The sequence below is a fragment of the Bos javanicus genome, chromosome 22, assembly GCF_032452875.1.
Source record: "Bos javanicus breed banteng chromosome 22, ARS-OSU_banteng_1.0, whole genome shotgun sequence".
Lineage (NCBI taxonomy): Eukaryota > Metazoa > Chordata > Mammalia > Artiodactyla > Bovidae > Bos > Bos javanicus.
The window spans coordinates 21866256-21890233 of NC_083889.1; the positions used below are offsets into that span (position 1 = coordinate 21866256).

General features: G+C 43.7%; 1 protein-coding gene across 7 annotated transcripts in view; it reads right to left on the minus strand.

The window, feature by feature from the left end:
- The window catches only part of ITPR1 (inositol 1,4,5-trisphosphate receptor type 1), a 352886-nt gene that overhangs the window by 323974 nt on the left and 4934 nt on the right, over positions 1-23978 (minus strand). For all 7 annotated transcript variants that reach the window (XM_061396358.1, XM_061396356.1, XM_061396353.1 and 4 more), the window contains exon 3: positions 776-883. In XM_061396358.1, the coding sequence (XP_061252342.1) occupies positions 776-867 (92 nt within the window). In that variant the 5' untranslated portion in view covers positions 868-883. The remainder of the gene's footprint in view (positions 1-775; positions 884-23978) is intronic.

Consider the following 23978-nt stretch of genomic DNA (forward strand, 5'->3'; position numbering starts at 1 on the left):
ATTTGAGATCAGCTCTTGCCAAACACCACAATGCCACCCACCACTCCTTTTCATGCAAAGAGATTACAGACCATGTATAACTCTTACAGAGATAACCACCTTCACTCCCCATTCTGCTTGTGCCTGCCCTTCGGGACTAATTCACCTCTCATTTCCTCTTCCAGACAATAGAAGGAGGAGAAGGCAAAAGATAATCAAATGAATACATTAGGGAATGTATTTATACAGACTTGGGGGGAAAAAAACAACTGAAGAAAGAACAGAACACCAGAAATCTGATTTAAAGAACTTGGTGCCATTTGTAACTTTCAGATGCACACAGTGACCTGAGGCAGAAAACGTTGTGCCTCAAAGAAGAGAGAGAAGCACCTGAGAAGTTCTGGTCTCTACTTGTACAACAAACAAGTCACCATTTAAAAATAAGCGCTTTTACAAAGAGAAAGCACTTCCCTGGGTCTGTAAATACTAATCTGAACATTCATCCCATACGCTTAGCACTTTCCCTCTGACGTATGAAAGAAGAGGCTATTACAATAATTCTGAATGAATAGTACTAAGTGATGAGATTTCACTCTTGCAGAACGGATGGGCAAATGGCATTTTTGTGTAAGAGGTTAAACCTGGCTAATATGAGATCTGATATTTGTGATTCCAACCATCGCTGGAAAAATCAAATAAAATGGGAACATTCATGTCCTAGAAAAATCACAATGTTGAAGCTGATGTTCTGATGTCTTAAACAAACCCTGCCACACAAGAAACCAGGTGCTCTTACCCCAAGGTGCTAATAAATCCATTTGTTGATCCTTCGGCGTACAGAGAACAAATGTCTCCGATGTGTAGGAAACTAGACATCTTGTCAGACATGTCTTTCTTGAGAATCCTAGACAAAGTAAAATATGCAACATTATTAGAAGGAAAGAAATGCTCGGGGCGGGACTGGGGGTGGGATAGTCACTGAGAATTGGCTTAGCTCAATTTTCCAAAGCGTTCTGCTTAAAAGTCAAATTTAAATCAGTGTGTGACAGGCAGGCAATTCGCTGAGCCAAGCAGGACATATGCAGCCACATTTTTCCCCATCTATCCTTTCATTTCAGGGTATTCCAACCACAGTAAGGCTTGTTTCTAACAAAACCATGACTGAATCCAATTCTCCAAGTTGAAGACCCTAGATAATAAATAGTGAATATAAAGACTACAGGGAAGTCTGCCAAGAACTCTGCAATGATTAGGAGCTGGAAAGTCTGACTTAGGAAATATTAACATGCTCAATCTGCCTCAGGGAATGTTCAGGCAGAAGGAAACACCTGGTATAAAACTTGGGTCCGGCAGGGCCTGGGGCTGAGGCACCAAAGGAACAGAATTAATATGAGGAAGCCTAGCAATAAATACCACAAAGCTCTAGAGGCCTTTTAAGAATTCAACAACCTATACACTTCACGCAAATGCTATTCCATTGTCTTTCCTTCTCTTCCTTCACCACGAAACCCATGCAGAGGCAGAAAGACTCAGCACCTGGTCCAAACCCTTCCAACACAACTGAAGAGTCAGGCTGCAGTCCCTTAAGAACCCTGGTCAGGAACACACACAGTGAGGGGCAGTGCTAGAACATGTTCATAAAGTCAGTAAATCTCTGCACAGCCCAGTAATCACCAAACAACACACACACACAAATTATCAACAAAAATATTGACATGACTCATAGAAAGAGCTTTCATCAGGGTCATAAACACTGAGGAGTGGGAGTCAATTATAAAAAAAATCTAACCTGAAATTTACAACACAAGCTCAAGGACTTCCCTAGCGGTCCAGTGGTTAAGATTCGGTGCTTCCAACGGCAGGGAGCAAGGGTTCAATCCCTGGTTGGGGAAGTTCAGAGCCCACATGCCACACAGCATAGTTAAAAAGTAAAAATAAAAATAAAAAACAAGCTCAGTTCTGTGCAAAGAGTGTGTGCTGGCATGGACTGCAGTAGCTCCTCATCATTTCCTCAGGCACCTGGTGTAGAGACGTTTAGGGTCACCTCAGTCTTTCCCAGACCTCTCCTCCAAACCCAGACCCCCTTAAACATCCTTGCCCATCTCTTTACTCCAGTTTTCCTGCCAGAAAGCATTCACCCTACCACGCCACAAGACTTGGAATGGCATGGAGAAGTATGCTCTCCTGAAATTGCTTTCCGGGTGCCAAGTTTTCTTTTCAGAAGACTTATGCCTCAGTGATCAGCGGGAAACCTCAAGAAGCATTTCTCCTCCCTTAGTAGGAGTGGCAGGGACTGAAAACAAACCATAAAAGAACCTCAGTTCACTGCTTGTGAGAAACAGCGAGGAAAAACTCATCTGTCCTTCCAGCAGCCAAGATGTTGCAAGAGATAAAGAGCACTGCCTTGAACATGAACTTACGTAGAGAGACTGCGCGCAACTGAGAACACAAACTCTCAAAACGAAAGAGCCAGCATCTCTAGACCTTGGGGAGAGATACACAAACAACAGGCAGAGACTCGGCTCGACACATCCCACTCTCTGAAATCAAATCTATCATCCTGTCATTTCTTCTTAACTGTGTATTTCACACCTATAGGCAAACCGATGTTTTAAAACAGCGGTCCTCAACCTTTTTGGCACCAGGGATTGGTTTTGCTAAAGGCAATTTTTCCATGGACCGGGGAGAGGAGGGAATGGTTTGGGGGTGATTCAAGCACATAACATTTATTGGGCACTTTATTTCTACTGCTATTACATCGGTCATCAGGCATTAGATTCCAGAGGTTGGGAACCCCTGTTTTAAACAACATCCCAAAAAGACACTCAAAACAAAACCACTCATGAGCATTGGTATTTTCCTTCTGTGCTTATATTTAAAAGTCTTATAAAGGGTAAGGAAGTCAGTGTACTTCTGGGACTGATTACTGGGAAACAAGTTCTATTTGAATTTTGAGTCAGACCGAATCTGTGTCTTCACACTAGAAACTTCCAGAAGGATCCAGGGACAGTGATGAATGCAGGCGAGCAGATACAGGCTAGGGAGAAGGGCAAGGGACTTGTCTACTGTGACTGAGTCTCTCCCAGCCCTCTTGGCCCCATTGGAGACCAGGCCGGGAAACAGCAGCATGCCCATGAGTCTCTGAACTTTGATCACAACCTGGTCACCTTACTAGAAGCTTTAGGTCCTGAATGGGAAGCACTGGACACTATTCAGTGTCCTGGAATGACAAAGCATGACATACTCAGTATTGCTTGCATTGATAATCGCAACAGAAGTCTGGGCGCCAGGCCCATGCAGCAAGGTTCTCCATTGCCACCATTTCTAATAATAATGGCTAGCATTTGGCAAGCATTATCACACCCACCACTGGGCTGAGACCTTTACAAATCTTCTCAAATACTCAGGACCACAGCATGAGGCAGGAACTACCATTATTACCATTTTGCTCTTGGGAAACTGAGCTGCCAAAAGGCTAAGATGTCCAAGACATATATAATTAACAAGCAGGAAGGCCAGAGTTATAACTCTGGTCCACATGACTGGTAAACAGAGCTGTTCATCAATGGCGATGCCTGGAACATGGATTAATATGTTAACCATTCTTATTCTTGGTGACAATATTAAGAACTGATTTTCTTTTATGTGCACAATTCCATTTGCTAATTTTTCTTTGGTATTTTCTAATTTTTCTGTCGCTGCCACATAATACTTTGATAAGTTAGGGGGGGAAATTAAGTTTCTTCTTCCTAATCAATATTCTTACTAAGTAGATAGTTGAACAAATAAACTTCAGGCATACTTTATATTTCCTCCTGAAAACATGGGTTAATGCATCCACCAAAGTTAATGGTCCTCAACTGAGCAATCTGCCAGGCATCCTAGTTAAAAAAGAGGGGGGCGAGGGCAGGGACAGATTCTTCCCAGGGTCCCAAACAATGGGTACCCTCACAAAGGACCAGGCAGACCCTCTCTGGTCTGGTGGGAAACCTTTGGAAGCTTCCCCTCACCTACCATTAGCCAAGTGGAGGAAGAGGAAAAGGATGAGGAGGGAGTAAAGGGGAGGAGGGCAGGGCACAACCATCAGTGATGTCCTGGAAGTAAACACCAGGATAGTCAACAGAACAGGCCTCTGGGGTCTGGAGGGGAGGAGGTAGAAAGTCATCCTGGGAGCCATCTCTGGAAGACTTCCTGTTGTTCAGAAGCAGGATGGGAGAGCCTGCCCATGGATCTGATCCTGGACCATTTGTGCCTTTGAACTCCTCATCATTGTACCCAGGGCTCCTGTGTCACTCACACAGTGGCTGGGGATCACCTCACGGAAGAACAGCTGGTGCCACCCTGCCAGTGAGCTGCAGGACCCTGGTACATCTGACACCTAGGGCTCGCTACTAAGAAACTTTGAGTTGGTCAGCAGGTATCTATGAGAACAAGCCAGCTCCAGAGCTCCAACCATCTCTCTGTCCACTAGCTGTTATTTCTGGCTGATTTTAGGGCTTCAAATGTCTTTCAAAATCGTGAATCACTACATGGTACAACTGAAGCTTATGTAATACTGCAAATTAACTACATTTCAATTTTTAAAAATAAAAAAAATTCTTTATATTAAACTTTCCTTGTCCAGTCTAAGAAAATAACTTCTGGGTACGCAGTGTACAACGTGACAAGCGTAGGTCATAGTATTGTATTGTATATTTGAAAGTTATCAAGAGTAGGTCTTAAACGTTTCCTTCACAAGGAAAAAAAATTTATAACTGTGTGGTGACAGACGTTAATTGAATTTACTATGGCGATCATTTTGTAATAGATACATACATCAAATCATTATGCTGTACACCTTAAACTTATACATGTTGCATGTCAAATATCTCAATAAAACTGGAAAAAATTAGTAAATTAAAAAAAATCAAATTCAGTAAAGGAAAGGATCTCCTGCATAAGAAGTCAGCTGGGTATCACACAAATGGACTCTTTTGTGTCCTATGACGACATATTTTTACTTTAAGGAAGGTAATTATCCTGCCAAATTCACCCCTTGAGAAAAAGCTGAACAATGTAGAATTATACTGAAACTCCCAACCACAGAGCATTCTGAACTTTCCAAATATACAAAATCATAGAATAAAGGTCGGAAGCAACCCTGTAAACCCTGTAATTCCACGTCTCGCCCAATAATAGAACTACCCCCACCCCTACCCCCACCATGTCGCTTAAGGGATGGTCTTGTCTTCCATGTGGACCGGCAATGAGGTCTATTCTAGGTTCAAAGAACCTGGCTGGCAAACACTCCTGTCCCCACCCCTCCCCACAATGACAAGCGCCTCCCAGAATCTCTGCTACTGATCTGTCCTCTGATGCTCCAAGACCTCTGAACGCATGCACACTCTCGCATTTCTCCTTGAGACTTGGCTTGTCAGCATCCATCCTGTCAGGGTTCCAACCTGGCTCTGTCAGCTCTTGTCTGTAGGGCTTCGGGCCAGATCCACACCTTCCCTAAGCCTTACTTTTCCCATCTGTAAAAGGGGGACAAATAGAGTGCTTCCCTCAGCAGGTGGTCATAAAGCTCCATGAGATCGTCTTTATAAAGCACCTGCTGATGTACTGAGTTGGCCAGAAAGTTCATGCAGCTTTTCCCATGAGTGCTTATGGAAACACCCAAGTGAATTTTTTGGCAAACCTGATACCTGGCAGGAAGTTAAATCACGCCATCTATGAAAATTATCAGTATTTCTATACCACCTCCACCTCCCACCACTGCTTTGATCAGTTACTACTCCTGAAATAGGCTTCTCACAGAGAGGCTTGACCTGGGTGGAGAAAGGTAGATCACTCTGGCCTCTGTGTCGTCCACAGGCAGATGGAGCTGGGGCAGGTTTGCTGAGCCTCACATCACCCACTCCCCGAAACTGCTCCCTGAGCAGAGTGGAAAGAAACGGGATGCTGGATTCTATTTGTTAAGAAAGGTGGGGATAAAAATGCACCGATTCAGAGCTCCCCTTGGAGAAAAGAAACCCGGGGTGAAATGGTCCTCTTATTCTGAGGCCACACAGCCTGTGTTGCTCTCGGCCTTTCCTACACCTCCTCGTTTCTCTTGTCCACTCTGCTGCCTCCAGCGGCTTCTATACCACGAAGAGCCACAAGTCTGTATCTCTTGGCCAAGAGCTACCGGGGTTCAGCTCACAATGGACCACAGCATCTCAATGGACCAAATCTGCGCAATCTGCTTCTCCTCTTCCACACTCACATCATCGACCTCCACAAGTCTGGGGGCACCTCCCATCCTCTCTCACCTTATCCCTGTCACAGGACTTCTGCCCGTGCTGGTCCCTCAGATCCAGAATACACTCATTCCATCTCTTGCCCTAATACAAGCCCAGATCTGTCTGGGATCTGTTTGGCATACTACTGCATTCCTATCACCAGTGCAGACCACGTGGTAGGTGCTTAGTAAATATGTCAAACATATGAATGATGACATTTAAATGAACATCAAATCTTACTGATTTTAAGCTTGAATATATTTCTTAAAGCCTCTACTTTTTTTAACTCCTCTGCCCAATCCACAATCGCAGGCAAAATCATTTTTCAACTGGGCTTCATTCTGGTCCTTGATTTTTTGTTGTTGTTTCATTTTTAAAAAATTTTTATTAGAGTATAGTTGCTGTAAAGCAACGTTGTGTTAGTTTCTACTTCATAGCAAAATGAATCAGTTATATGTATACATACACCCCCTCCCGTCGGGACTTCCTTCCCACTCTGGCCACCACAGTACCTTAAGTAGACTTCCCAGTGCTACCATTGGGAATACATCCTCACTAGTTATCCACTTTATATATAGTGTCAAAAACATATATACATCAATCCCAATCTCTCAGTTCCTCCCATCTCACCTTTTTCCCCTTGGTAGCCATAGATTTGTTCCCCATGTCTCTGTCTCTACTTCTGCTTTGCAAATAAGATCATCCATCCTATTCATCTCTCTCACCTCCATTATTCTACATGTACAGCCAGCATGACCTTTTAGAAGCCTAAGGCAGACCATGCATTTCTCTGCTTAAAACCTTCCCAAGTCTCTTCAGGGCTCTCCATAATCCGGTCCCTGTCTCTCTCTTCTTTATCTCTCTGGACTCTCCCCAATGCTTTTACCCTCAAGCACTGATGCATTTTTCCTGATTCCCCCAACATACTGTGTACACTTTCTGTCCGCCAGGTGTTGGCATCCGCTGCTCCAGCTGCCTGACACTCCTTGTGTCCCCCACCTGGGGCTAACTCCCAGTCACCTTTACGGTCCCAGTTTGATGTCACTGCCTCCTGGAAGCCCTCTCTGACACCCCAAACCTGAGTTCTACGTTGGCAACACATTTCTCTATCAGTTCAGTTCAGTTCAGTCGCTCAGCCGTGTCTGACTCTTTGCGACCCCGTGAATCACAGCACGCCAGGCCTCCCTGTCCATCACCAACTCCCGGAGTTCACTCAGACTCACATCCATTGAGTCAGTGATGCCATCCAGCCATCTTATCCTCTGTTGTCCCCTTCTCCTCCTGCCCCCAATCCCTCCCAGCATCAGAGTCTTTTCCAATGAGTCAACTCTTTGCATGAGGTGGCCAAAGTACTGGAGTTTCAGCTTTAGCATCATTCCTTCCAAAGAACACCCAGGACTGATCTCCTTTAGGATGGACTGGTTGGATCTCCTTGCAGTCCAAGGGACTCTCAAGAGTCTTCTCCGACACCACAGTTCAAAAGCATCAATTCTTCGGCACTCAGCTTTCTTCACAGTCCAACTCTCACATCCATACATATAGCACCCCAATTACACTATCTGGGCCCACTCCCACTGTCCGAAAATCCCATATTCACTTGTTTGCTAGTTTACCTGTCTTCACCACTAGACCATGCATCCAGGAGGGCAAGGCTTCTCTGGTGGCTCAGTTGGCAAAAAATCTGCCTGCAATGCAGGAGAACTGGGTTTGATCCCTGGGTTGGGAAGATCCCCTGGAGGAGGGCATGGCAACCCACTTCAGTATTCTCGCCTGGAGAAGGCCCATGGACAGAGCCTGGTGGGCTACAGTCCATGGGGTCACAAGTCAGACACGACTGAGTAACTCAGCACAGCACACAGCACAGCCACGAGGGCCAGGACAGCAGAATGATTCATTCCCACTGCTTCCCAGCCCCTAGCACATTGCCTGGAACATGTAAGCAGTCAAATTTGGGTTCAATGTACTAGAGTGTCAACTTATCTGCTGCTTAAAAGAAATTACACTGTTTCTTAGGGGATTGTTTTTCTAAAACTAATTAAAGCCAAGTTTATGTTGTTGGATCAAAAACAGAGAAGAAAGGCCTCTTGGCCCTTTTCAACAGATTTTTGAGACACTGGAGCCAGAAACAAAACGTCTAACATCTATCCCTGGAAAGAAGTACCTGTCTCCCACTGACCATCCCTTGGCATGTTCAAAAAGGCCAGAAACATCAACCTAGAACACCTGCATTCAAATTCCATCTTCATCAGTTACCTGCTGTGTGTACTTAAGCAACTTACATAACTTCTGAATTTCAACTCCCTTGTGCATATTTTAAAAAATAAAGTGTGTGTGTGGATGGTGGGGGGAGGGTACCATTCCTATCGCTCATCAGGATCTTGCCTCCCATCAGGGTCATCATGAGGGACAAACCAAAAACCCCACACAAAGTGCTCCGCCTAATACCTGGCCCTTACTAAGGGCTCACTTTTTAATTTTCAAGTGAGACTAAAATGAGAACCTTCACTTCACTTCCTTCGAAGTCTTCCCTCCCTACTGCCTGTAACTTGCGCTTCTCTCCTACTTGATAGACCCTTCTCACTCTGTCAGCACTGCTGGAAACATACCCGAATAAACACAGGTCCCAGAAATGTTTCAGTCCTCTGCAGGCCCATCAGGTGGCTGACACTCAGGTCATCCAAGGTCCTGTTTCTCGGCCCCCAGATTCAAAATACCTGAGACAGCCAGACCTCAACTCCGCTTCCCCTTCTTCTAACATCAAACTAGGCCCCTGCTGGAAGAGGGGTGGGGGTGGAAATCTCTTCAAAGGAATGATAATTCAATATTTAGAACTTTCTTCCACTTTGGTATTGAGACAGGCTAAAGCACAGCCTCATCCAAAAAGAAGTATGTTCATTTCAAGCAGTTCAAGATAGATTTGGATTTCTCTTTTTTTCTTTCTTTTGCTAAAAGCTTTGTGGTTGAAACTCACTTATTGTCATTTCTTCCATCTATTTCTACTGTATACACTTAACTAATGTCTTATATTCATTTCTCTAAAAAAAAAATAGTAATCTCAACTTTCGCCTACTCACCACTCAAGACTTTAAAACTTAGCAACTTCTGAAATGAGACCAAATTAGAACACTTTCATTAACCAAGAAGTGAACTAAGGTTATCACTTAAATCTCAAGGGTGGATGGACAAAGGAGGAAATCAGAATCGTGACCTCACAGCAGTGAACAGACCCCAAAGCCACAGATTCCCACATTTTTACTGACCGCAGAAGCAAGCCTTTTTATTTCATTAAGATGAAGCCACCTGATCTTTGGGATTGAACAGCCTTTCAGTCATCAGGGGACAAAAAGAAACCCACTGACACTGCCCTTAAGTTCAGCCTTTCCAAGACAGGAGGGGTAAGTTAGGAGTTTGGGATTAACATATGCACACGACTATATATAAAACAGATAATCAACAAGGACCTACTATATAGCACAGGGAATTCTACTCAATACTCTGCGATAGCCTACATGGGAAAAGAATCTTTAAAAAAAAAAATGTGGATATATAAGTGATTCACTTTGCTATACACCTGAACTAACACAATACTGTAAATCAACTATCCATGAAGTTGCTCAGTCGTGTCCAACTCTTTGCGACCCCATGGACTGTAGTCCACCAGGCTCCCCCATCCGTGGGATTTTCTAGGCAAGAATACTGGAGTGGGTTGCCATTTCCTTCTCCAGGGGATCTTCCCGACCCGGAGATCAAACCCGAGTCTCCTGCATTGTGGGCAGACGCTTTACCGTCTGAAGTAAAACTATACTCAATTATAACTTTAAAATAAATTAAAGTTTGGCCCTTCCAAGCTCTGGTGTCAGGTAGAAAACCCCCTCATATTGCCTGCCCTCTCCTTTCCATCACTCACTCCCTGACGACCAGCTGTCCCAAGTGCTGTACTGCCCACTTACCTTAACTGTGACAATCTTGTACACATCACCCAAGACACAGGAAAACTACTCCCCAGAGGCCTGCATTTGCACTCACCCAGGGCTTCCCTAGTGGCTCATGGTAATGAATCTGACTGCAGTGCGGGAGACCTAGGTTCAATCCCTGGGTTGGGAGATCCCCTGGAGAAGGGAAAGGCTACCCACTCCAGTATTCCAGCCTGGAGAATTCCATGGACAGTATAGTCCATGGGGTCGCAAAGAGTCGGACACAACTGAGCAACTTTCACTTCATTTCCCTTCTTAAACACTGAAATTGGCTAGCATGGAGTATCTCATGTACTTCTAACAGCTTCACCCTGACACTTTTAAAACCATTTGTGAGGGAACCCATGGGCAATAAAACTTAAAGACAATCTAACTTCTATCCTACAAAACAACTTCATCTGAATCCAGAAGCTTCAACCACCACCAAGTAAGGGGTTGTAGAGTAACAGCCATTAAGGAAGTTGCATTTGAAGCGACTGTTTTCAGACATGGAGAGGAACCCACACTTTCTCATTGTTTAATGACCCTTCCCACTACAAAACTTCTGGACTGGTTGGTGTAATCTTGCTCATCTAAAAATAATGAACACAAGCACCACTGCCTTCCAAGTTCGCAATGTTCCTTTGCAGTGCAGGAGGAGCTTTAGCTGGGAAGCAACTTCAGTTTTGCAAGAACAGCTTAAATGCATTCCCGTGCATTTATGTCTGAATAGAAAGCTCTGATACAATACCCAGACTTAGGGACACTCAATTGCATCCTGCCACTTAAGCCTTCAGCTTCCCCTCTCAAATGTTCCATGCCACCACCCAACCTTATGAAAAGCCTACCTATTCTATAAGTGGTTACCTACCCTACCAGTGGCTTTTACTGGTGCCCCAGGGACTCCTAAGAGCTCCCAAGACCCTTTCAGAGGATCTTCAAAGTCAAAACTATTTTCGTAAGATCACCAAGGTGTCAGTGCCTTTTCTCATGCACAGTAGAATTCTCCAGAAGCTGCAAGACATGTGATGTCACAACAGATCGGAGGCAGGGGCAGGTCTGAGTCCAGTTACCTTCCATTAAGCTAGATCTAAAAGCAATTTGGGCTTCCCTGGTAGCTCAGTGGTAAAGAATCTGCCTGCCAACACAGGAAACCCAGGTTTGATCCCTGGGTCTGGAAGATCCCCTAGAGGAAGGTCTGGCAACCTACTCCAGTTTTCTTGCCTGGGAAATCCCATGGACAGAGGAGCCTGGCGGGCTATACAGTCCATAGGATCACAAAACAACTGGACATGACTTAGTGACTAAACAACAACAACAAAAGCATTTTTACAGAGAAATGTAAAATAATGACACTCTTCTCGCTGAATTTTTGTTTTGGAAAATATAATTACTGCCCATAAAAAAATATGTTACTGTATTAACGTGCTATAGGTTTACTTTTCATATTTTCTGTGTGAATTTTCTAAGTGTTAATTTTGAATATTATAAATACAGATTGGTATAACTGATGTCAATAGAAGTTCTTTGCGGTCCTCATCTATTTTTTTCTTAAATTATGAAAGTATGAAAACACATTTACAGGAGACTTAGAAAATACAGAACAAGGTTACATATAGTTCCACTATATACTATAATTATTTTTAAGTAGATAATATCTTTAGTTGGAGTTTCAGTATCAAACTCTCAAAAATTAACAGAATGAATATACAGAGAGGTAAGATACAGGAGACCTGAAAACGAATTCAACATATTCTCAGTTAATTTTTAAGCATCAAAACCTGAAAGTCTGAAAAAAGTGCTTCAACAAATTTTCAGATTTACTCTGGCACTGGCTGGCTGTGCAGTGAGGAGTCATACAGTACAAATATGAAAAACTGGATCGAACAGGATTAAAATGCAAAATATACAACTTAATAGCCAGGGCTTTAGATAGGATTCCTTGATTTGAAACCTAAATCCTTTTTATTCAACACATTGAATACCTACTAGATATTAGCCCTACTCTACTCTAGGTGCTAAGGATGGAGGTCAAATAAGACAGTCAAGGTCCCTGGCTCTCATGACACACATATTTTAGTGAAGACAGTAAACAAACAAAAAATAAAACAATCAAGTCAAACAGTGGTAAGTACTATGCAGAGAATTAAAACTGTCACCCAATTATGGCTGGTCAGAGAACAAGTTGAGACATGCAAGTAAGAGCTGAAAGTCAAGACAGAGGCAGTTATGCAAAAAAAAAAAAAAAGACAGGCAGAAGAGCATTTCAGGCAGAGAAAATAGCTCTGTACGGTACAAAGGCCCTATAGCAGAGCAGTGTTTGATAAGTCCATGAAACAGACAACCAGCCACAAAGTTGAGAGCATTAATGGGGAAAGGAAGGAAAGTACTGGGTAAGGCTAGGGGGAAAAAAGCCAGTTCCAGTGGGACTTGACCAGGGTAAAACGTGTGACTTTTCTACAACTGTGATAGGATGTTCGTAACCTTGACCAAAGTATTATACGTACTCTTTCTGGGCGTCGAGTTCCTCATCTACAGAATGGGGATCATAAAATTGTGTTGAGGATTAAATGAGAAAAAGGAAATCAATGGACTAAGCACACAGGAAGCAAAACACAGGAAACATTTCTCTTTGCTGTCATGCTACCTAATATTTTCTGATCTGTTCTCTTTTCTACTCTCATAAACCACTCATATTAAACTTTTTAGGGCTCATAATCAGTTGACAATCAGCCTATCAACCAGCAAGTCCAAAGGAACGTAGGCAAGGGGACACATTGTGACATGGCCTTTATCTGAATATGTCTATGCCAATTCCAGCAAAAGGTTCTCCAGCTATTTCAAGTAAGACCGAAACCACCCAAGCACCGCCAGGTGAAGAACAGATGACTACACGACACCCACGCAGCCCTTCTCAGTCCACCCTGGTATCACCAAGATTTGTCACTCGGCCCCAAAGCACCATACTCTTGGAAAGTCATTCTTCTGCTGAAAAAATGCAGCCAATGGAATCCACCAGCCCTTCCTGCCCTTTCTTGTCATATCCACATCGCCTCCACCCCTAAAAAACAAAGGGCTCTTGCCTAAGTCTTTCAGAGCTGGTTTCATTGCTGCTTGCTTTAAAAATGATCGCTTAAAAAGAACAAAGGCATAAAGCTTCCCTTAAAGCAGATTCTTTACCATCTGAGCCACCAGGGAAGCCCTCTTTAAAGTTAGGCTGTGAAGAAGAGGGCTCATGTACAAAGACTGACAAGTGCCTGGAGATCCAAGAGGTCACAGGCAGCTGGCCCCATGGAAACGTGAGGGACCACGGTCACCACCAACACAAAAAGGCATCACTACACTTTTAGGTCAAGCAGCCCCTCCCGTGGGCAAAGCTGGGCAAACCACAAGGGCTTTCAGAAGAAACGCAAGAGTATGCCCAGAAAAAGGAAGAGTGGCCAGCATTTGATCAATCTCCTGGCTAGTAGCCAAAGACGCTCCCTCCAGAGAGGCACAAGTCACGGTGAGACGCCCTCGCCCAGGCACATATATGGTAATATGGCTGTAAATCCGGGAAGGGGGTAGGGGAGAGAAAACCCATCCTGTTCACTTTGGACTCCTGCAAGAGAAGAGGTTCTCTTTACAATCACCTCTGCGTCTGTTACTGGGGACTCTCACAGTTAATTTTGGAACTTCCTTTGAGCAAAGCTATCTTGCCGATATCATCATCTTTATTGCAAAATGAGGATAGGCAGCACCCCGTTTTTTAGTTGGACAGATGCCCCCACCACCAACCACACTTCCATGCAGCCCCCTCCTTGCCTTCTTGTCCCCTTAGCGGCTAATCAGACTATCCCTCAGACACGCAGCATGTCCCCATCAAGAGATAATTTATTCTATTGCACAAAGCACTTCTCCCCGGAGCACAGAAAATCGCCTTGTGCTTTCATTTTCAGCTAGTCCCAAAGGAAATCACCGACTCAGAGATTTCAACTTTCAGCAGGGCCCTCCGTGACAATCTCAGAAGTAACAGTCGTAAATCTGAAGTTTGGAGCCATTCTCTGGTTTAAATATTGCTCTTTCAGATGTCTCACACACACACACAGATAAACCTACCTGCTTTTTCACAGACATGTCCACTAAATAAACTCTTCCCCAAAACGGTAACTGATCTACAGAGTTATTTTTCAGAAAAGATGTCAGTGCTGACATATGTCTCCATGCCTATTCCTAAAGGCCAACGTAACAGAAGCCCATTGAGAGCTCAAAGTTGGCAGTCAGAGCACTTTACACTTGGTGCGGAGAGGTCATTTAGCCAAAATTCCTCATTTTATAGGTGGAAACAAACACCTTCTGAGTGATTTCATGGAGGTCACATACCCGATTAGTAGCCAAAGCCTGCAGACCACAGGGCTCTGGGAACCAAGGCTAGTGCTTCAGGGGAAGGGATGAGGAGAGTGTTTATTTGGTTAAAAAGTTAAAGTCAGTCCTGGCCTGAAAAGACCCCACTCTGCCCACAACCTGAACCACACACACAAAAAAAAACAAAAAGAAAGAAAAAAGCAAGTTAGGTTACTATCCTTAGAGTGAGATAAAAAGTCTCACTAAGTCTGGGAAAAATCACTCCAGGATAAGCTTTCTCAGTCTCAAGGCTATTGTCATGGGCCGGGTGGTGGGGGGCCGGTGGGGGGGCACGTAGAAAATTTCTTTGTTGTGGGGGACCCGTCCTATGCACTATAGGATGTAGGATGTGTAGGGACATCCTTGGCCTCAACTCACTAGACGCCATTAGCAACCTCTCCCCCTCAGCGGTGACAACAAAAAAAGTCCCTAGACATTGCCTGATGTCCCCTGGGGGCCGAACCACTCTGCTGGAAAGGTTTGGTTTTGTTCTGATCTCTGAGATCGTGTGCAACCATCTATTATTCTACAACTTGGCAGTAATGCCCCAAAGCAGGTATTTTTACACCTATGCTACAGAAGAGGAAACAGATGCACAGATGTCACATGTTTTGTTTCTACTGAACAGGCAGGCGACACCCAGTCCCTGGGAGTCCCCATCCCTCAGTTGAGCATGGCAGCACCGTTTAACCCTGAGACCAGCTCATTCACTGCCTCGTTCCTACTTCCACTCCCCTTCAGTAACCACCACCAACTTCCCAAGCTGATGCCCTAAAGGCAGCTGTGCTGAGCAGTCTTCAAAGTGACCACAAAGAAATGCTGAAGACCTTTCTACCCTGTCCTTAACTTTACTCTTCATGGCAGATGGGGCTTTTCAAAGCAACAGGCCAACTCAAGAGATAGGTCATCAAGCGTGTGCTTAGTCGCTCAGTCATGTCTGACTCTTTGCAACTCCATGGACTGTAGCCCACCAGGCACCCCGTCCATGGGGATTCTCCAGGCAAGAATACTGGAGAGGGTTGCCATGCCCATCTCCAGGGGATCTTCCCAACCCAGGGAGCAAACCCAGGTCTCCCACATTGCAAGCAGATTCTTTACCCAGTGAACCACCAGGGAAGCCCATGAATACTGGAATGGGTAGCCTATCCCTTCTCCAGAGGATCTTCCTGACCCAGGAATTGAACTGGGGTCTCCTGCATTGCAGGTGGATTCTTTACCAGCTGAGCCACCTGGGAAACCCTTACGTCATCGAGAGAGGGGTACAAAAAATTAAATTAAGTAGTAGCCTACAGGGTTTCCTTGGTGGCTAAGTGGTAAAGAATTTGCCTGCCAGAGCAGGAGACACAGGTTTGATCACTGTTCCAGAAAGATCCCACATGCTGCAGAGGAACTAAGTCCATGTGCCACAGCTACTGAGCCTGTGCTCTAAAAGCCCAGGAAGTGCAACTACGGAGCCCGTGTGTCACAATTGTTGAATCCTGAGTGCCCTAGAGCCTGTGCTCTGCAGCAAGAGAAGCCACCCCAATGAGAAGCCTGAGCACCATCACTAGAGAGTAGCCTCTGCTCGCCACAACTAGAAAAAAGCCCTTGCAGCAACAAAGACCCAGCACAGCCCAAAATAAAAAAACAACAAAATTAAAAAAAAAATACTTATTTTTATTTATTTGGCTGCTCTGGGTCTTAATTGCAGCACATGGGATTTTTAGCTGCTGCATGTGGGACCTAGTTCTCTGATCAGGGATCAAACCCAGGCCCCCTGCATTGGGAGCTCTGAGTCTTAACCACTGGACCACCAGGGAGGCCCCAACATAACTTTTTTAATTAAAAAAATATATAAGTAGCCTACAACCTTCAACGGGAGATAAAACATAGATAAATAACCTCATTCACAAGTAACTGTGAGTGCTTACTAAGTGCCAGGTACTCCAGTGGGGAAATAAAAATCAAAAAGACCCACAGACAGAAAGTGCCAAGGCCTTACAAATCACAAAGACTGTTTTGTTTTGCTTTTTTTCTTTGCTGCACCACCTGGCCCATAGGATCCTAGTTCCCCAACCAGGGATCGAACCTGAGCCCCTTGCATTGGAAGCACAGAGTCTTAACCACTGGACTGCCAGGGAAGTCCCACAAATGACAAAGACTTTTAAGTTTCAAGGAAGGTTTCCCAGAAGAGGAAGAGCTGGCTGAGAAGAGAAGCATCTGGCAAGGTGGACAGAGGGGCTGGGACAGGGTCAGCTGCGGAAAGCCCAGGGGCAAAGGCACAGAGACAGGATGTGATTGTACACATGGCAGGCAAATATAGGTGAATGTCCCCAAGTCTGGGTGTTGAATTAGCTTCTTCTGTTCAGAAATACGTGCAAGTGAAGGGGTTATGGGGAGTTTTTTAAGCTGTTTTTGCAAAACAAAATCACTTCCCAGATAAAACTGCTCCTGAAATGCAAATGAACACTGAAGAACTTGGAGGCTAGTAATATTTTTTTCATCTGTTCATCTTTTTCTGATGAGCAACACTATACCAGTCTAGAAGTTCTGCTGACTCAAAGCGTCATAGAACATTATAAACTAAAATTCTTCCAAGTTTGCAACGACCAGTTACAATACAACTTTCTTTATATCTGTGGCTTCACAATCCTAAGTAGCTTTTATATGAAGCTTTTGGTCTCTACCTCTGTCTGAACAGACAGGTTTTCAACCTGTCTCAATGTAAGCACCGAAAGCTCCCATTTTTATTATCAAGAATCCGGCCAGACTTCCATACACTCACCTAAGTTGGTCATTTTACCTACTTTTCCTCTTAACTGCACATGAGAAGGCTGTGAGGGAAAAGTACAAAGATCAGTTTCAACAGGTGAAAGCTAGCCATGCAAAAACAAAGTAATTATAAAAATAAATTCTGAAAAAGCACAGGGCCGCCAAGCACCATCCGGCACAGATCTTTTCATATTTTCACATGCATTAAGAATCCCCTGGGGATCTTGCTGAAGTGCAGTTTCAGATTCAGTGGATCTGGGGTGGGGCCTCAGAGTCTGCATTTCTAACAAGTTCTCAGTTTGAAGCCAGTGATGCAGATCTGGTGGCCACAAATGGAGCCATAATGACGTAGGACAATGGACAGTATTTCTCAGACTTTGGGCAGCGACTCACAATAAGAAATGCATTGAACTTAACAACCCAATGTTTATTCTGTGTGTATGGTGTATGTGTGTGTGTGTGTGTGAAAAAGAGAAACAGAGACACAGAAGGAGAAATCTGTTGCAACACACACAGTTAAGTATCCATACTTTGATGTTTTCTATTCTGGTCTACTTTATCAAAGAAACTGTCTATTAAGGTCCACCAGAGAGATGTCACAACTTAATGGGCTGTCACAGTTTGAAAAACATGGATGTAGAACAAGAGTAACATTCCTGCTTGTCCGGGGAGAAATGAATCTCAGCCTTAGCATACTAAAACTGAGATCAATTTGAAAAAAGTGTGTTTAGAATTTTTTCCCCCAAAGGTAAGAATATATCAATTACATTTTGGAAAGCCTTTCATGAAAAATGTTCAGGTTTTAGAGGGGTGGGATGGGGAAGGAGGCGGGAGGGAGGTTCAAGAGGGAGGGGACATATGTATAACTATGGCTGATTCATGCTGAAGTCTGGCAGAAACCAACACAATACTGTAAAGCAATTATCTTTCAATTAAAAATAAATTCTAAAAAATAAAAATGTTCAGGTTTGACAGTGCTCTATGACAACCGAGACAGGTAGGACGGGATGGGAGATGGCGTAGAGGTTCAAGAGGGAGGGACATATGTATACCTGTGGCTGATTCAGGTTGCTGTATGGCAGAAACCAGCAAAATACTGCAAAGCAATTATCTTCCAATAAAATATTAAAAAATGATGATTAGATCTAAAAAGAAAAAGTTCAGCTCTTAAATTTCCTTCATTTTAATTTATTTTCTGACCCATATGATGAGAATGAGAAGAGTACTCAAAAGAACTAGGGCTTCTTGGATAAATGACTCATGACAGGTCTGCATCACGGAATAGAGAGAATGAGGCTGGAACGTCTCATCATACAAGCAGGAAGTCTAAGACCACTGGGGTGGTGTCTTTTCAATCGACTTGAGTAGCCTCTCTCTTACTGAGCAGAGATGGATAATCTGAATATCTGTAAGGATAACGAAAGAAAATGAAGCATAGGAAACATGTTTAAATCCATTATTTTACTGTGATACTAAAAAAACCACACAAATTGGTCAACCTGGTATAGACTTTCTCAACAGTGGCACTGCTGATACTTTGGAGTGGATCCTTCTGTTCCTCTGGGCCGTGAGATGGAATGATGGCAACCGAGTAGCATCCCGGGCCGCTAAGCACTGGATGCCAGTAGCACCCTCTCCCCAGTTATGACAGCCAAAAATGTCCCCAGATATTGCCTCACGTCCCCCACTAGAGAACCACTGCCATGGATCATGCTCAGGGAATCAACTCATTACCTTTGAAAACTAAAACAGGAGACGGAAGTACTGATCTTGTCTTTTGTTTATATACTTTAACTATACACTAGGGAGGGCTTCCCTGCTGGCTCAGTGGTAAAGAATTCACTTGCCAATGCAGGAAACTCAGCTTCGATCCTTGGGTCAGGAAGATTCCCTGGAAAAGGAAATGGCAACCCACTCCAGGATTCTTGCCTGGGAATTCCCACGGTGTGCTACAAAGAGTCAGATACGACTAAGTGACTTAAACAACAATATGCCGGGCTGCTGCTGCTAAGTCGCTTCAGTCGTGTCCGACTCTGTGCGACCCCATAGACGGCAGCCCACCAGGCTCCCCCGTCCCTGGGATTCTCCAGGCAAGAACACTGGAGTGGGTTGCCATTTCCTTCTCCAATGCATGAAAGTGAAAAGTGAAAGTGAAGTCGCTCAGTCGTGTCCGACTCTTATCGACCCCATGGACCGCAGCCTACCAGGCTCCTCCATCCATGGGATTTTCCAGGCAAGAGTACTGAAGTGCGGTGCCATTGCCTTCTCCAACAACATGCCCTAGGGAAGTAAATATTAAGTTGGCCGTAAAGTTTGTTTCGGTTTTTCCATAACATCATATAGAAAAACCAGAGTAAACTTTTTGACCAATGTACTAAGTAGAGAAAGTTTCATTTCACAAAATATTCCAGCTAATAAATACAGAAAAATAGAAGCTTTACAGTTCAGTTGAACTAACAGATTGAAGCAGTAAGTATCACTTGATGTTAATCACAAGAAGGCATATCCATACATATCACACACTCCCCTGAGTGAGCTCACAAAACAGACTTGGTGGGGACAAGTGACTCTGATCAAGGCCCTACTTCTAACTATAAAATTAAACATAACAAATATAGAGGAGAGGGGAACATGTTCAACTGCATCACACTGATACAGTCGGCAAAATCCAGCCTGTAAGAAAAGGTATCATGTTGTGAAAGTGCTGCACTCAATATGCCAGCCAATTTGGAAAACTCAGCAGTGGCCACAGGACTGGAAAAGGTCAGTTTTAATCCCAATCCCAAAGAAAGGCAATGCCAAAGAATGCTCAAACTACCGCACAACTGCACTCATCTCACACGCTACCAAAGTAATGCTCAAAATTCTCCAAGCCAGGCTTTAGCAATATGTGAACTGTGAACTTCCAGATGTTCAAGCTGATTTTAGAAAAGGCAGAGGAACCAGAGATCAAATTGCCAACATCCGCTGGATCATCGAAAAAGCAAGAGAGTTCCAGAAAAACATCTATTTCTGCTTTATTGACTATGCCAAAGCCTTTGACTGTGTGGATCACAATAAACTGTGGAAAATTCTGCAAGAGATGGGAATACCAGACCACCTGACCTGCCTCTTGAGAAACCAGTATGCAGGTCAGGAAGCAACAGTTAGAACTGGACATGGAACAACAGACTGGTTCCAAATAGGAAAAGGAGTACGTCAAGGCTGTATATTGTCACCCTGCTTATTTAACGTATATGCAGAGTACATTATGAGAAACGCTGGGCTGGAAGAAGCACAAGCTAGAATCAAGATTACCGGGAGAAATATCAATAACCTCAGATATGCAGATGACACCACCCTTATGGCAGAAAGTGAAGAGGAACTCAAAAGCCTCTTGATGAAAGTGAAAGAGGAGAGTGAAAAAGTTGGCTTAAAGCTCAACATTCCAGAAAACTAAGATCATGGCATCTGGTCCCATCACTTCATGGGAAATAGATGGGGAAACAGTGGAAACAGTGTCAGACTTTATTTTCTTGGGCTCCAAAATCACTGCAGATGGTGACTGAAGCCATGAAATTAAAAGACGCTTACTCCTTGGAAGAAAAGTTATGACCAATCTAGACAGCATATTCAAAAGCAGAGATATTACTTTGCCAACAAAGGTCCATCTAGTCAAGGCTATGGTTTTTCCAGTGGTCATGTATAGATGTGAGAGTTGGACTGTGAAGAAGGCTGAGTGCCAAAGAATTGATGCTTTTGAACTGTGGTGTTGGAGAAGACTCTTGAGAGTCCCTTGGACTGCAAGGAGATCCAACCAGTCCATCCTAAAGGAGATCAGTCCTGGGTGTTCACTGGAAGGATTGATGCTGAAGCTGAAACTCCAGTACTTTGGCCACCTCATGCGAAGAGCTGACTCATTGGAAAAGACTCTGATGCTGGGAGGGATTGGGGACAGGAGGAGAAGGGGACGAGAGAGGATGAGATGGCTGGATGGCATCACCGACTCGATGGACTTGAGTTTGGGTAAACTTTAGGAGTTGGTAATGGACAGGGAGGCCTGGCGTGCTGCGATTCAGGAGGTCGCAAAGAGTCAGACATGACTGAGCAACTGAAATGAGTTTCTTTAATAACAACCAAAAAATGCATGGCAAGGGGAGGGGGGGAAGAGGTAACAAGGAAATATACAAATTAAAAGACACATCAATCATTTGTAATATATTGACCTTATTTGGTTCCTTATTCAAACTGTTTAAAGTATGCATATCTGTTATTGATATATATATGTTGAAATAATAAGTTTATTTAAATCAAGGAGGTGAGAACACAGACTAGTTTTTAAAATTTGCCTCCCCCGCCTTGAGATGGATAATAGTATTGTGATTATGTTTTTTTAAGACTCCCGATGCCAGCAATATATACTACAATATAGATGAACTAGTATATCTGAGATTTACTTCAATGTCATCCAAGAAGAGATGGGAGGCTGTTTGAGAATGCAGCTAAAAGAAGATGGGTGATGAATTGATAAACTATGGAAGGTGGGTGAAGAGTAAAGAGGGATTCATAACACTAAGACTGCTACTACTACATGTGTTTCTAACTTTCTACAGTACAGTTTTCCTTTTAAGTGCCAACAAACAAGAGTGCCTGGAGGACTTCCCTGGTGGTCCAGTGGTTAAGAATCTGCCTTGCGATGCAGGGAGGGCAGGTTCCATTCCTGGTCAGAAAACTGAGATCCCACAGGATGTGGAGCAACTAAGCCCACATGCCATAACTACTGAGCTTGAGTGCTCTGGAGCCCCAGGGCCACCAGTAGACAGTCCAAGTGTTGCAACAAAAGGTCCCACACGATCCACAAAGATCACCTGTGCTGAAACTCAGACCCAAAGGAGCCAAATAAATATTAAAAAAAAAAAAAAAAAAAAAAACAGTGCCTGGCCTTAACAGGGTTTGGTGACTTTGCAGAACAAATGAGAAATTCTTTATTTAAATGAATGACTACTAGCCTTTACCTCCATAATATGATAACTGACATTTGAATAGTGCCCTACCACCCATTTAGTTTTCCTTTTAAATTCTTTTCTCCCTATTTTTTAAAAATTTGTATTGGAGTATAGTTGATTTATAATGTAGTGTTTCAGGTATACAGCAAAGTAAATCAGTTATAAAAACAGTACAAAATGAATGAGAAAACCTGGATTCTATGACGGTGATGGAACCTGAACGATACACTTTTTCTACCCTAATGATTCCATACATGTCCTCATTCCAGTGAAATCCCATCAAAAGTACCTTTAGATAAATGACTTAGACATCTATTTCTTAACAAGAAAAGATGTTCACAATACAGAGTGCAAAAGGCAAGGTACCAAACAGGAGGCATGACACCCTTTTAATGAAATTTAAACATACATGTAATTTCTATGTCTATACTTAGAAGGAATGTCTGAAATTCTCATCTTGGCTGGTGGGACTGGGAGTGACTGGGTTTTTTGTATTTGTTTTTGTTTATATACACTAATGTTTTACAATTGAATATGTACATCTTACACAAAAAGTAACGATAAATATCCTTGTTACAAGTTTGTACACATGGATACAAGTTTGTACACATGGAGGGGTCAACTTCACTGATCAAGGAGAATCACTTACATGGAACTTCATATTCCCCAAGGATGATATTAGATAGCAGAGCATGAATCCTCTTCCTGTAATTCCTTAATATGAAACTAGACAGACTGTAGGGTGGCCACAGGGCAAAAGATTCATAATGCAGATAAATCCCTAGGAATATCATTAGGTTCTTAGAACATTTTTGTTACCTAAGCCAACTGTAACTTCACCTATTTTATCAAAGATGCCTTTCCTCCTGAAGTGAATTACAGTCCCACACATAGCGGGTGATTAACTAGACAGTCTAGAAATCTGGGTTTTACTCACCACCACCCCCATCAAGTTCCTCCCAAAGTCTCTCTGGAGAGGACAAGGTGGTTCAGTGATGCTGAGAACCACTGAGAATTCTGCTCGAGTTTAGAAATCCTCAGGGAACAAATAACGGCTAACTGGCAAAAACCTGGTCCCGGCACATTCTGTCCTGGATTCCTTTGGCGGGAACGCCCACACTCTCCCTCAGCTGCAGCCACTCTGGCCTCCTCGCCCTTCCTCTAACACACCCCACCTGCTCCCACCCTAGGGTCCTGCCACTTGCCGCTGGGCCCTTTGGAACACCCATCCCCAACCAGACACCTACCTGGCTCACCCACTCACTTCCTTCAGATCTCTACTAATGAGCCCTTTCCTGATTCCAACCCCTACCACAGTACTCCCTGATCCCCCTTACCCTGTTCTGTTGCTGTTACCCTTCCTTTTTATTGTGGTAAAATACACATGCACAACATAAAATTTACCATTTTAGCCATTTTTAAGTGTATGATTCAGAGGCATTAAGTACAGTCACCTTGTTCTGCAACCATCACCACAATCCATTTCCAGCACCTTTTCATCTTCCCCAAAAGGAAACTCTGTGCCCATTAAACTCATTCCCCAGCACCCCTACCCAGGGCAGCCACTATGCTGCTTTCTGCCTCTGTGAACGTGATTGCTCTAGGGACCTCTTCAAAGTGGAACCATATATTATTTGCTCTTTTGCATCTGGCTTCCCTGGTGGCTC